General features: G+C 44.7%; 1 protein-coding gene across 9 annotated transcripts in view; it reads left to right on the top strand.

Moving 5' to 3' along the window:
* Nucleotides 1–14,466, top strand: part of GRAMD1B (GRAM domain containing 1B) — a 216,095-nt gene that overhangs the window by 166,550 nt on the left and 35,079 nt on the right. For 7 of the 9 annotated variants that reach the window (XM_082200951.1, XM_082200950.1, XM_082200954.1 and 4 more), the window contains one exon: nucleotides 2,410–2,433. The exons of the other annotated variants lie outside the window; for them this stretch is intronic. In XM_082200951.1, coding sequence (XP_082057077.1) covers nucleotides 2,410–2,433 — 24 coding nt within the window. The remainder of the gene's footprint in view (nucleotides 1–2,409; nucleotides 2,434–14,466) is intronic. 9 annotated transcript variants of the gene reach the window in all.

Here is a 14,466-nt window from a genome sequence, read left to right as displayed (position 1 = left end):
TGTGGATGCAAGTGCCATATTGGGAAGAAATCTATGCCCCAAGGCTTTGGCTATGAACGTTCTCTGCCTAAGATCATGCTTTGAGTCCCAGAAAATGTCTGCTAAATTGCAGATGGGTTGATCTATTGATTACAGGCAAATATGTATAAGGCAGGCTATTTTTAACAACTTGCCAGATAGCCATAGGCAACCAGGAACCCCAAGCAAGCTGAGAGGGCTGGAGGAGGAGAGACGATTCACTCCAGTTTGCTTGGTAGAAGGCTTTGTTTGTTTACTAGCCTGTCAAGAGACTAGAAGTCTGTGTTTCCATGCCAGCCATGAAGGATGGGGCTTCTCTTTTGCAGCTGCCATTGTGGAAACAGGCTACTAGCTCAACTGGCTGGTAAACACTTTTTGCAGGCTAGTAGCTTTTATGGGCTTATTTACAAGGTCGATATGTGAACGTGTGCACAGTTTCTGAAAAATGTTTTGAAATTTGAGATAGTGGTTCCAGTACCACGCAACAAACTCCTAAAGCTTGTTACCTGTCTCCTGAGGGAAGAAGGTGTACAGGAGGTAGTCTCAGCAGAAGCAAATCCAAGGAATATTTGTCTTTGGATCTCCTAGCCTTAGAATTTAGTTTAATAATGAGATCTGTTGGTGTCTACAGAACCTAAACTTTGTCTAAAATTAGAGCGCCACCTTTGTAATAGAGGGCTGCTGGATAGGAAGGAGGGGTGATCCCCCCCCCAATTATATGGGCTTTAAAAAAAGCCCTAAACCCTTTAAGATCTGATGTAGCATGCTTCTTTGATTTATATTTGGTTAACAAAACTGGGAGGAAAAATGACATGTTGATTTTACATACTGGAAACATATTCCATGTGTTTTCTAGTAGCATGTTGTCGGTGCGGTTAAAAAAATTAAGTGGAATAAGGAAGACATGAAAAAACTGTTAACATACTGATTTTAGTATTCCACAAGAACTCTGTGTGCACATATAGCATGCACACACTTCTTGGGTATAGTCACCTGAAAATAGTTTATTACTGCACAGTTTGACTGTATGGTATACATTCATTACATTACCAAGTAATGTTACGAAATAATGTATTGCTAGAAATAGAACGATATTTCATGGAGGGGGGTGGGAATCACTGCAGAACATCTTCCATTACAGAAAGTATCACTGGTCTGGTCCCAAATGATGTGACCACTTGTGGTCTCCCTAGTTTATTTTGCCTTCTGCTGCAGGATGACAGCTTTGATCTCAAATATGAGCACAACCAAGAACTGTGTTGACATGGGCTCCTTCAAGCTTCTCCTGTCTCTAGCAGTCAACTTCAAGTACTATGGCTGGTCCTGATTAATGCTTCTTGCTCCATCTCCTTCCCTGATCAAGCCAACCAGGAATAAGCTGCAGGCAACTGTGTCCCTTTAATGGGCAAACAAATGAGAAGCTACAGGCTTCCTTTCTCTGTGTGTGCTGCTCAGGGAGGGGGTGTATATGAGCCCCACCAGGAGCATTCATTGGCCATGGTCTGTCCATGAAAGCATACAATGCTAAGCGGAAGGAATCCTTGTTGCAATACTTGCAAATGCCCTTATTTCCAAGTCAACTGGTGCAAACTCGCCACCCTGCTTTCCACAATCATAAATTAAATGGTACAATTGTCAAGTTCTGGAGTTTATTCCTATAACAGGGTTTTGGCTTTCAGGTAGATATAATTGACATTTTTTGCCACAAAAGCTAGACCCCAGGCTATACATTTTAAATTATATGCAGAGGGGAGTCCTAGATGAAAACGACCGTGCCATCTCCAGACTTTCTGAAACCGGGATTGTCTCTAGTTTGCACTGACACAGGAGGCTTTAGCAGAAACCAGGAAGCCATTTTGAAGAAGCATGGCAGCATGGCTGGTTCTCAAGAGGTCCCGTTTTCATGGAAAACGGGAGGAGCAATGAAAGCCAATTGGAGTTAGATGGGGAATCCCCTCAAGTCTTAAGATCATTTTTTTTGCTTTGTGGAGGAATGCAACTGACACAAATTTTGCAGCCGCATGAAGTTGTTCAGGAAGAGAATCCAATCTCCCGTTTGCGAATCTTTCCCGAAACACCCTTGTGGAGGACGGGTTAGGTGTCAAAGTGTTCCAGATTCCAGAATCACTATTTTGGAAAGAAATATCACATTTGGAACCTGGCTATGTGAATAGCAAGTAATGTGGCTAGACGCATACAGAGAGATCTGAGTTCTTAAGAGGACGGGCATAATAGTAAGAGCTTGATGGTGAAAGGTAGAAGGTGACACTTCCCCTTTGCCGCATAGCTCTCTGTGTTTCTGTGGTTTGTGTGTGCATGCAAGTGTCTTACTGTTGGCATGTCCTCTTTATTTTATTTCTGTTCTCTTGTTTCTTCTCCATGTATTTTCAGCATGAACGACAGCACATCCGCAGAGTAAGCACTGGCTGTGTACTTCTGGGTTATTTTATCCTAGTTCTACTTTCCCCTTTCACCAGGTAAAAACAAGCAGTGCTGAAATAGGGCCAGTCCCCCAACTGACGTTTGCAAATTCGGCTGTTTTGCTGTGCCAGTGACACCTATTGTTTGTTACACTTTGGGTTACCTGGTCCTGAATACTTAGGAAGCTCTGCCTAAAATTAGACAGAAGTTAGCCCTCTTTAGCATTCCTTTATCCATGCAGTTAACAGTCTGCAGCAGTGATTCTGCTGTTCTTATTGTATAGGCTTCCCATGCATTTGAGGACCTTGGCTCCCCAATGCTTGCTGGGAACCTACAGAAGTTAAGAGCGGGTAAAATTATCAATAAAACACAACTGGAAACCCCAAAATGTGTACATGAAAAGAAGTGTACATAAAATAATATTATCAATTAAACACGGGGGGGGGGACAGTAAGAGGTGTTAAAACACAGCACATGTAACTAAATTTGTGTGTCTGGTTAGGGTTGCGGAAATGAGAAAGAATCCATACTTTGGTTTTTAGTCGTGCGAATGATGGAATGTCTAGCAAGGGCTGTTCTTCACCAACCATCCTCTGAATTGTGCCTTAGAATAGGTGCAAGTCGTCTCTTAAGAGCTCCAGTTTCTTGTTGGTACCATTGGAAGCACTGGCCCTATTCCTGCTGTTTTTTTTACTGGCGTTCTTATCTCTGTCGAGCCTCCTGTGCTGATATTATCCTTCCTTTACTAGGCTGCTTTGCCCTGCATTATCCTTTTTGGTCCACAGAGGCCGCTCCTTCCCACGTTCCTGTTTCATTCTTTTCCGTGGCAATAGCAAGTCCCACCTGTGTGTTTCTGTATAATCCCAAGTCTGTGTTTGCTTAGCCTCCCAAATGATTTTCAACATACGTTTCATTTGCATGCAGAATGCATGGAGGCCGTTCAGTTCCAGGTTCTAATCCTGATTATTAAGAGGGTGCATATTTTTCCTTGCATGGCGAAGGAGCTGCCTTCCTCCTTAGCTGCCTACCTCCCCAACCCCCTGGATCCCTTGAGCACTAATGATGATGATGATAATAATAATAATAATAATAATAATAATAATAATAATAATAATAATTTATTTGTAACGCGCCCTCCCTGGCCGGAGCCGGGCTCAGGGAGGCTAACATCATGAAACTAAGACAGTATACAAAGAACATAAAAACAGGCAATCAATTAGTTAAAATACATCTTAAAATTAGTTCAGAGCAAATTAAAATCTGGACAGATGACAATCCACAGGTAAAATTGAGAGCGGTTAATATTCTCCAGGGCCAACTGTTACCACTGGTCTTATAAAGGACCTGTGTGTAGGCTAGGAGACCTATTGAATGCTTGTTCTTATACAGAAAGAAAAGAATCAGACTGAACCCTGACCAAAGGCCTGGCGGAACAGCTCCATCTTGCAGGCCCTGCGGAAAGATGTCAAATCCTGCAGGGCCCCAGTTTCTTGTGAGAGAGCATTCCACCAGGCTGGGGCCACGTCCGAAAAGGCCTTGGCTCTCGTCGAGGCCAGTCTAATCTTCCTGGGGCCTATGATCTTCAGGGTGTTATTATTTGCAGACCTTAAGATCCTTCGTGGGGCATACCAGGAAAAGCGGTTCCATAGGTACAAGAGTCCTAGGCCGTATATGGCTTTAAATGTTAAAACCAGCACCTTAAACCTGATCCTGTACTCCCACCAGGAGCCAGTGTAGCTGGTATAGCACTGTATGAATGTGCTCCCACAGTGAGGAACCCGTGAAGAGTCTTGCCGTGGCATTCTGCACCCGCTGGAGTTTCTGGGTCAGTTTCAAGGGCAGCCCCACGTAGAGTGAGTTACAATAATCAAGCCTGGAGGTGACCGTCGCGTGGATCACAGTGGCGAATTCAGGGCGACAGAGATAAGGGACCAACTGCTTAGCTCGGCGGAGATTAAAAAATGCTGCCTTTGTTGTAGCTCTAACCTGCGCCACCATAGAAAGGAAGGCGTCAAAGATTACACTTGACGGAAGGCGCTGGCGCTAATTGCGCCCTGCAAAGGATGGGAGGTTATAAGATGATGAGGTTTATAAGGTGCCATGATGTCATCTTATGGTGGAATTGGCAGAACTGCAAGCGTAGTTTTGAGAGGTCTTCATGGTATGCCCAACAGAGCAGAAATGGGACAAAGGCAGAGCAGGTGAAAGGCAGAGCAAAGACTTTCTCCATGAGCTGGGAAAAATGGCTTTGTGAGTCATAGGCCACCTCTGTATAATGCACAGCACTGCAGGACCTGGCTTAAATCGGCCATGCTTTGGTTTCACAATACCTTCAGTAGGCTTTATTGGCTGGTGCAGAAGCAGGTATTGTGAGTTTTGTCTGTTTGGTTTGTTCTTTTTTTTTTTAAGGAAAAAAGTAAGGTAAGGCTGGGGGAGACTTGGGAAAGTTTATACTCCCCTCTCCTCTCATTTCTTCCTCTTGCTGGTTCCATCCTCTTTCCTTTGTTTTTCTCCTTCTTCTCTCTCTCTTTCTTCTTATAAATTTGCAAAAACAAAGCAGAACTTTAAAAAAACCACAACTTTTGTATTTAAGCAGGGACACACATTTCAATAACATGCAAGAATGCAGAAATAAGCAGTACAATTAAATTACAATTAACCAATACAATGAAACAAATTAAAAGAATAAATATTAAAATCACACACAATTAAAATTCAACAGTAGAATTAAATTACAATTAACCAGTCAAAATTAATACAATACAATTAAAATTACAGTGAGAGGGAGCTTAAGTTTGGGTCATTTTATTCACATTCTCTAGAAAAAATAATTATTATTGGCAGGCAGGGGGCTAAACATGGGTTTTTTTCTTTCTTTCTAAATATCAGGTTATTGTCCTTGAAGTCTTAGGCTTTTTCACTTTACAAAAGTTAGTACATCATTTTTTTTAAAAAAATGAAGTTATCACAGAAGGTAAAGGTTAACTTAGTTCCTCCCCACATACCCCCCTCCCACTCCCCAGGGCTGTAGCCTCCTTCTTGTTGCCAAGTTCTTTTTATTGGGATTAAACATTGAGAGAAAACCTACCTCTGCAGAAATGCTCTGAGCACACCGGAACATTCTCAGTCATGCCTGCAAAGCACATGAGAGGCTGCTTTTCTCTGCTGAGCAATAAAGGGATTTGAGCACTCAGCTTCTGGTTCTCTCTCTCTCTCTCTCTCTCTCTCTCTCTCACACACACACACACAGAGAGAGAGAGAGAGAGAGAGAGAGAGAGAGAGAGAGAGAGAGAGAAAAGCAGGCCACAACTTTCCTCCAGTTAGACATATTTTAAAAGGTCAGCTGCAACATACAGGCATAAACACTTGCTCTGGGGCAATAAATACCTGCTCTGGCAGGCAGCCTTTGAAACATACCAATCACTAGCAGTTGTTTGGCTCGTGAATGCTCAAAGCAGTCCGTGTGCGTCATTATGATCACCTTTCCAACAAACCTTTAACGTCGGTCAGTACTGCGACCTCCCCAACACCATCATTATCGGCCCCTTATTGTGAGCCTGGAAGAAGGTTGCATCTGCGGTGAGATTTGAACCGTAGGGAGCCGTCCTGCACCGAATCATATGATTTGGTCTGCCTAGCTCAGCACTGCCCACTCCCTGGCCAGATGGAGAGCTGCTCTCCAGGCACCTTCTGCATGCCCTCTCCACCACCAAGCTACAGCCCTGCTCTCATGCTCTCTGCCTATGTGCTACACCAGGTCCACCTGTGTTTGCGCCTAAAAGAGTTTCAGTCTAGGGTTGCATATGAAACACCTGTCTAAAACAGGCAGTGGCAAATTGTTGTTTGAACCTGTGTGAAATCCAAGGGCTCGTGCATGCATGTGTGTGTCTGTTCAATCTACTATTGTGGGAACAGAGCACCTTTGCAGGTACCTTTTGACTTTATAGGTCAACACTGGAAAACTTTAAAAGTTTGCTGTGTGAAATTTAACCCATGTGAATCAACTGGCCTCTAAACTTCTGTTTGATATCCTCTGCTCGAAAAAGATCAGAACTGGCTGGCCAGCATGCCCCTGGTGGGACGGACGCAGGGGGCACTGTGGTCTCAACCGCTGAGCCTCTTGGGCTTGCTGATTGCAAAGTTGGCAGTTTGAATCTGCGTGATGGGGTGAGCTCCCGTTGCTCTGTCCCTGCTCCCACCAACCTAGCAGTTCGAAAGTATACCAGGGTGAGTAGATAAATAGGTACCGCTGCGGCGGGAAGATAAATGGCGTTTCCTTGTGTGCTGGCTTTTGTAACAGTGTCTCGTTGCACCAGAAGCGGTTTAGCCATACTGGCCACATGACCCGGAAAGCTGTCTGTGGACAAACACTGTCCCCCCTCGGCCTGAAAGCGGAGATGAGCGCCGCACCCTATAATTGAACTTGACTGGACTTAACCATCCATGAATCCTTTACCTTTTTTACCTTTTACCATAGTAGCATGAGCTAGGAATTTGCTGAGTCAGATCTCCTCTCAATTGCAGACTCTTAGCTAGGTGGCTCTCTCAGGCTCAGAGCCCCTTCTCTCTCTTCTGGAAAACTGAAATTGATTGGAGGTGCTACCATAAATGTGTGTTTTAGGGTTGTGGGGTTTTTTTTGAAAAGCTTACTGAAATAAGCGTGAGAGATAAGTGCAAGTTCAACCTCTCTTTAACTAATTTCTGATTCTCTGACTTCTCAGTGTGAAGCCCTCAGGAAGGGTGCTCCACCCTACCACTGACATTAACAGGACCCACTGCTTGGGGGGATTCCCAGAGATAGTGGGGTCTACAGCAGCCAGCCTATGGAACCAGTGTGATGCATATTCATCAGCTCCCCCTGCTGGTTGCAATACACAATGCAGCCTGTGCAAAAAATGTTGAAGCTGCAATCCTGTGCCTTATTACCGCGGGGAGCAAATCCCAGTGGAGTTAATTGGACTTCTTCTGAGTTGGATCAGGCTGCCGGGGTAATTTTATTCTCTCAAATATATAGGACTCTAACCTGCTTCTTAACTCCTGTCCTTTGAGATTGGCATGGCAGACACCCCATACTGCAGGCATAGGCGAACTCCAGCCCTCCAGATGTTTGGGACTACAATTCCCATCATCTCTAGCTAACAGGACCAGTGGTCAGGGATGATGGGAATTGTTGTCCCAAACATCTGGAGGGCCGGAGTTTGCCTATGCCTGCCCTACTGGCTCCCACTGCGAACCTTTTAGATTGTATCTTACCACAACCCTTGAATTAGAACGGAGTGTGCATCTGTGGCCATGTTTGCAACGTACACTTCAGAGAACCAGTGTGGTGCAGTGTTTAGAATGTTGGACTAGGACTTGGGAGGCCTGGGTTCAAATCCCAATTCCGATCCATGCCATGGGTGCAGGAGTTTAGGATCGAGTCAATTGATCTAATGTTGTGGTGTCGTGGTTATAATTCCATGCTAAGACTTGGGAGACCAAAATAACCATGGAGAGGGGGAGAACCCATGTACAGCATCTTGAGCTCCTTGGTGGGGAAAGGTTGGATTAAATGCAATAAATAAATAAAGTGTAGTTCCTTAAGGGTGCTGAGAGTTGTTAGGAGATCCCTCTTCTCCTCACAGACCTGCAATTCCCAGAGTGGTTTAACAACCAGTCCCTCTCCACGGAAAACACTGGAAATTGTAGCTCTTTGAGGGGGGGGGAGAAGGCTAACCCCTCTCAGCACCTTTAACACACTACAGCTCCCATAATTCCTGGGGGGAGCCATTCCTGTTTAAAATAGCACCATAGCACTTTAAATGCATGGCAGTGTGTGTCCTTCCTTGTTTCTCCTTTTCCTATCCACCCCCTGCTGATGTTTCAAGGCCTCCCAGTTTCTTCTCTGCAGTCAGCTTGGATTTCCTGTCCAGAGATTTTTCAGGGTGTTTCTCTCTCTCTCTCAAAAACAAACAGCTGGAGCCTATGAAACAGTTATTCCCCTGTGAAATCTGCCTCGCCCACCCACCCTCTTCCCAGTGCCATCCTGTCCCAGCTCCCTGTGTTTGCTGTAGAGTTAATGTTTACCACCCCGCCTCCGCATCTTTGGAGAGCTGCTCCTTTTTCTTCAGGGGTGGAGCTGGGCATCCGGAGATAGGAGACAACATCTTCCTTATCGGTATCTAATAGGTTTTCTCATCATCCAGGAACCAGAGATAAGGGGGTACTCCTTTAAATCAGCACAGGGGAGACACAGGCATTGACTCTAAACCAGCCAGCCTGCAGCTGGGGGCCAAATTATAAACCAGGTGTTGCCATGTAGGTGTTGCATGCAGCCAGCATCATAGCTTAAAAGGCAGATGCTCCATCTCTCCCTTTGCAGCCACTGTACATACATACAGCATTTTGCACACCAGTGATTTGTGTCCTTGGTGGGCATAACTGCTGCCTCTCATAGCTGTCAACTTTCAGATTTGAAAACAAGGGATCAGCAGCCTCGAAAATAAGGGATCAGCAGCCTCACCTGTCCTGGGGACAGTCTACGGGATATCTAACAATCCGGGATAGCAGCAGGAAACGGTGCTGGAATAAGGAAATTTCCCGCAAAAAAGGGGAAGGTTGACAGCTATGCTGCCTCTGTATGTGGACAAATACACGGGGTTAAGCACCATTTTTATACATGGGCTACTTTGTACCATCAGTCCTTATGGAATCCCAACGGCGTGGGGAGGGTGCAGAGAAACCACAAGTTGGGAAAAGGCTTTATTCCTCACTTCCAAATTCTCTGGCCTAAATTGCCCTCTCCTTAAGCTTCCTTCCTTCCTTCCTTCCTTCCTTCCTTCCTTCCTTCCTTCCTTCCTTCCTTCCTTTTATATCCCACCTTTCCAAGAATGAGCTCAAAGTGCCATACCCAGTTCTCTGCCTCCTTATTTTATCCTCAGAACAACCCTGTGAGGTAGGCTAGGCTGAGGCACAGAGACTGGCCCAAGGCCACCCAGTGGACGTCATGACTGGGTGAGGACTAGAACCCCAGCTTCTCAGATCTTAGTCTAACACAGACCACTATGCTTGGATTAAGCTCTCGCCTTCTCAAATTTGTGCAGTTCTGAATGTGCACGAGTGATGTGAGTTTGGAAGTGTAGTCCATGTTCCCCAGCCCAAAGGCCCATTGATTTCTCCAGAAGTAGAAGGTCTTCGTTTGTGCTCTCTCATTTATGGGATTCCTTTCCCTTCATTCAAGCAAATGAGAATAGAAGCCCACTACATATGGCTGAAATTGTGCAAGACTCTGCATGTTTGTTGTGGTTTTTTTGGGGGGGAGGGGGCTTCCCCTCTTTTATTTTCAGGAAGTGGCAATCATCATCATCATCATCATCATCATCATCATTTATTATTTATACCCCCGCCCATCTGGCTGTGTTTCCCCAGCAACTCTGGGCGGCTTCCAGCAGAATATTAAAATACAATGATTTATCAAATATTAAAAGCTTCCCTAAACAGGGCTGCCTTCAGATGTCTTCTAAAAGTCAGCTAATTGTTTATTTCCTTGACATCTGATGGGAGGGCGTTCCACAGGGCGGGCACCACTACTGAGAAGATCCTCTGCCTGGTTCCCTGTAACCTCACTTCTCACAATGAGGGAACCGCTAGAAGGCCCTCGGCGCTGGACCTCAGTGTCCGGGCAAAATGATGGGGGTGGAGACACTCCTTCAGGTATCCTGGGCCGAGGCCATTTAGGGCTTTAAAGGTTGTGCTTGGAAACATACTGGGAGCCAATGTAGGACTTTCAGGACCACTCCCAGTCACCAATCTAGCTGCTGCATTCTGGATTAGTTGTAGTCTCCGGGTCACCTTCAAAGGTAGCCCCACTTAGAGCGCATTGCAGTAGTCCAAGCTGGAGATAACCAGAGCATGCACCACTTAAGCCTTGTTTGGTAGCTAAAACATTTGCAAATCAAACCTGAAATAAACATTCCCTTTAACAAACTTTTTTCATGATAACACTAATATTCATTGGTATGAATCCTGGCTATATTTAGCTGTTAGCCTGGTAAACAAGGTTGAAACAAGCTTCTCATGCTAAGCAAGATTCAGCTGAATGTTGGCAGAAGAAAATTGGAACATGAGCTTCAGAATACATTTTTAAAAGCAAAGTATAATTTATCAACGGGAGTATAATGTTCTTCCTGCTTTCTGAAGGAGAATGGACAATGCCACTATTGAGTTAGTTCAACCAATGGTGATACTGGATGATGATGAATCTACATCTCCAGGATTAACAGCAACACCCATAAATGCAAAAACCAACTAACAACACATTATGACTGTTTAAGTGTAGTGTTGTGCTTTTTATTGCTTAAAACTTGCTGGTCACCTCCCTGGAAATCTATTGAATGTAAGGTGGTGTTAGAAATGTTCTAAATTAAATAAGTAAATAAATTCGAGTTTGCATTTAACATTTTGTTTCATTTTTTTCAAAATGTTCCTAGTTCTTAAGTTCTGTCTATCATTTGCAGCTCACGTCAAGAGACGTATTCACCCAACCTACCTTGAACTGTTCACTTTTGGAGATTATTATGGTCACACCTGCACCATGCATTTAAAGCACGCGGCTTCCTGCAAAGGATCCTGAGAACTGTACTTGGTTAAGGGTGCTGGGGATCGTAACTTTATGAGGGGCAAATTTGTGACAGACAAAAGTTGTCATTCATTCAATCATCTGTGAACATATTGTGAAATATCTAGATTCCTCTTTATTCGGAGCATGTAACAGAACTTGGATAAGGGAGGTTATCTTGTAGCCTGCTCTTTTGTCGTCTTGTAACCCCCAAACAGATCTTGCTGCCCACTTTCTTTCCTGGCCATGCACCTAACTGCACTGTCCAGTCTCTTTCCACATATCCGCTTTTCTTGTTTCAAGCTTTGCAAAGTGAAACACCTTATCCCTTATTTTTGAGTTCCACATAATGTGTGTGTATGCATCCATATTAAGAGCGTAATACCCACACTTGTTGGTAAGTATCTGTTCAATGAATTATTTTCTCTTATTAGGTTGCAGGAAAGGGGGTCTTCTACAGTCTAGGGCAGGGATTCCCAGACTTGAGTCTCCAGCTGTTGGATTACAACACCCACCATCATCCCTGATAGAGAGCCAATGTGGTGTAGTAGTTAAGAGCGGTAGACTCGTAATCTGGTGAACCGGGTTCGCATCTCCGCTCCTCCACATGCAGCTGCTGGGTGACCTTGGTCTAGTCACACTTCTTTGAAGTCTCTTAGCCCCACTCACCTCACAGAGTATTTGTTGTGGGGGAGGAAGGGAAAGGAAAATGTTAGCCGCTTTGAGACTCCTTTGGGTAGTGATAAAGCAGGATATCAAATCCAAACTCTTCTTATTCTCTTCTTCCCTAGATAGGAAGAGCAGTGGTCATGGACGATAAGAATTACAGTCAGAAAACAGCTGGAGACCCAAGTTTAGGAAACACTGGTCTTAAGAACCAGTATTTTCTGAACCTATACCCAGATCCATTTGCCTACCTAAACAGCATCTACATATATTTGCATATCTTCCTGTGCAGCACTCATGTTACAGTAATTCTCATGCCACAGTTTAACACCCCAGCTTTCAGAATGTACCTTATATATCCTATTTTAGATTCTTTCATTACATTTTGACCACATTCACACCATCCATTTAAAGCAGTGGCATGACACTTTAAACAGTCATAGCTTCCCCCCTTCCCCGAATTCTGGGAGGTGCAGCTTGCTAAGTATGCTAAAAGTTGTTAGGCAACCCCTATTCTCCTTGTTGAGCTACTGTTCCCAGGGTTCCCTGTGAAAAATAAGTTATTGTAAACCACTCTGGGAATTGCAGGTCTGGGAAGGAAATAGGGGCCTCCTAACAACTCTCAGCACCATTAACGAACTACAGCTCCCATAATTCTTTGGGGGAAGTCATGACCATTTAGACTGGTATCATAGTGCTGCTAAGGTATAGGCTAAATGTGGTCGAAATCTTGTTTGCTGTTAGTGAAAACTGAGACTATGTAATGCAGAAAGCGAAGAGGACTGGAAACCACACAGTCTCCAGAAATTATTGATTCAAATAAAACCTGGGGTGGTGGGTTGGCAGAACTTCAACCTCTTTTTCTTGCACGCAATAAAAGTTGCAGATTAAAAACAAAACCTTTGCTGTTGAATATTTCTACGAAGAGAGCAGAATGAGGCAAGAGGGTCACCGAGTGACAAAACAGAACAGTCTGGCTTTCTTGGGGCTGATTTCATCATCTCTGCTTCTGCAGATTGGCCTCTCTGCCTTCTTCTCTCCCCCCCCCCCACCGCAACCCCAGCCCCAACACAAACGCTGTCCAGCCACTTTTGCAGTACAGGAAACATCTGCTGGAAGAGAGGACTGAGGCTGGGTTACTTCAGGGCATTGGCCCACAGAACAACCCTGAAACTTAAAGCGCGTGCAAGTCATTTCGATATCTTTTCCCCACCCGCTGCTCCCACAAGAAAAGTTAACGAGAGAGCAGAGCTGCCTTTTTGGAGAGAAGAGCCTGAACGAGGAGTGTCCGGGGCAGGCCCTGGACGGGGTTCAGAAACTGCTATTTTGTGCACGCCTTCTGGGAGGGAAAAGGCTGAAACCAGCTCTCGCTGCTCCAGAGATGCCAGCAGACTCTTGAGAATCAGTAGAAGATTGGAACCTGGAACTGGACGTCTTAGGTGATGTGGAAATCATTGCTGCCATGCCAGAGCCCAAGACGATTTGGACAGTGCCTACATGCTGAGATGCAAATCCTGCCAAGAGTCCTGCATACTGGATGCCTGTGTGTGTGATATTGCTGTGGTCTGCTGCGAGCAACATTGTTGGGATTTCTCCAGCTGAAGGCACCACTGCAAAAACCACTGGGCAACAGGAAGTCAAGGCAATATGTCAGCGAATAAACTTTTCTGAATGAACTTGTTTCTCCCAAAGCATCCTGCTGGAAGATTGATTATTCTTTTCTCTTCCCCTCCCCCTTTCCATCCGACATGTGAGGTGGGAGTGGATAGTATTAATGCGCTTTTAAAGCAAGCATCTACTATTATTAATAATTTTGCTGAGTCCCGAAGGGAAAGTTTTGTTTTGTTCCTGAAATCCATGTACCCCTAAAGACTGAGAGTGAAAGGTAGCAAATAACACCATGGATTCTCTGTCGGAATGCGGAGCGGTTTGGAGTCTTCTTCTTGACCTGGAGGACAAGAGGCTTCTATGGTACCTGGAACGCCTGCATGAATTCTCCGAAGATTGTGGCAGCTCTGGATGGGAAGAGATTCCAGCTGTGAGTGTCTTCTTGCCAAAGCCATGCCTCCCTCTCACATGGATGTTCTTGTGCTAACTTCCCTCCACTCACTTAGGTTTTGCTGGCATGCAGAATCTGCCTTTGCCAAATTTATTTCCCCTTTTCAATTCCACGTGTTTTAATGTGTATTTTGTATTGCCTTGTGTGTCGCCTAGAGGCATCGTTGCATGCAGTTATTGATGAATGTAATGAATAAATTTTAGAACTGCTTATCCTAATCCATCACAAACATAGGGAAGGTTTGGAATCCAGTAGTAGCAGCCTTTATCACCCCCTTATGTGCCTCAGTCAAGTCACACTGAAAATGAAATCCCGGTTCCTTTAGCTTTCTCTGGGTTTTTGCAAAACTTTGGGTCTAGATTCCTCCATCTAGTTTACTTAGCCTTCATCTAAAGTTAGCGTCAACTAAAAACCCATTCTTGGCCTTTTGATAATTTTTTACCAAGCAACAACTTCAGGACATTTGTAGTTGTCTAGTGTATATTACTATGAAAGCATAATGCGTGTGCACATGAAAACACACACGTGCATGCGCTCGCTCGCTCGCTCGCTCGCGCGCACACACACACATATGGAACACAGTTGTCATGCATGCAGTCTTTCCAAAACAAGAAATACAGCAATTAAATCCTTAAGGGCTTGACAGTTTGAGGAGGAGGGGGGCTCCTGTGTGATTATGTTGCTGTTTTTATCTTAGCTGAGACCT

This window comes from Podarcis vaucheri (assembly GCF_965113315.1).
Source record: "Podarcis vaucheri genome assembly, chromosome: 15".
Lineage (NCBI taxonomy): Eukaryota > Metazoa > Chordata > Lepidosauria > Squamata > Lacertidae > Podarcis > Podarcis vaucheri.
This window is presented reverse-complemented; position numbering and strand designations above follow the sequence as displayed.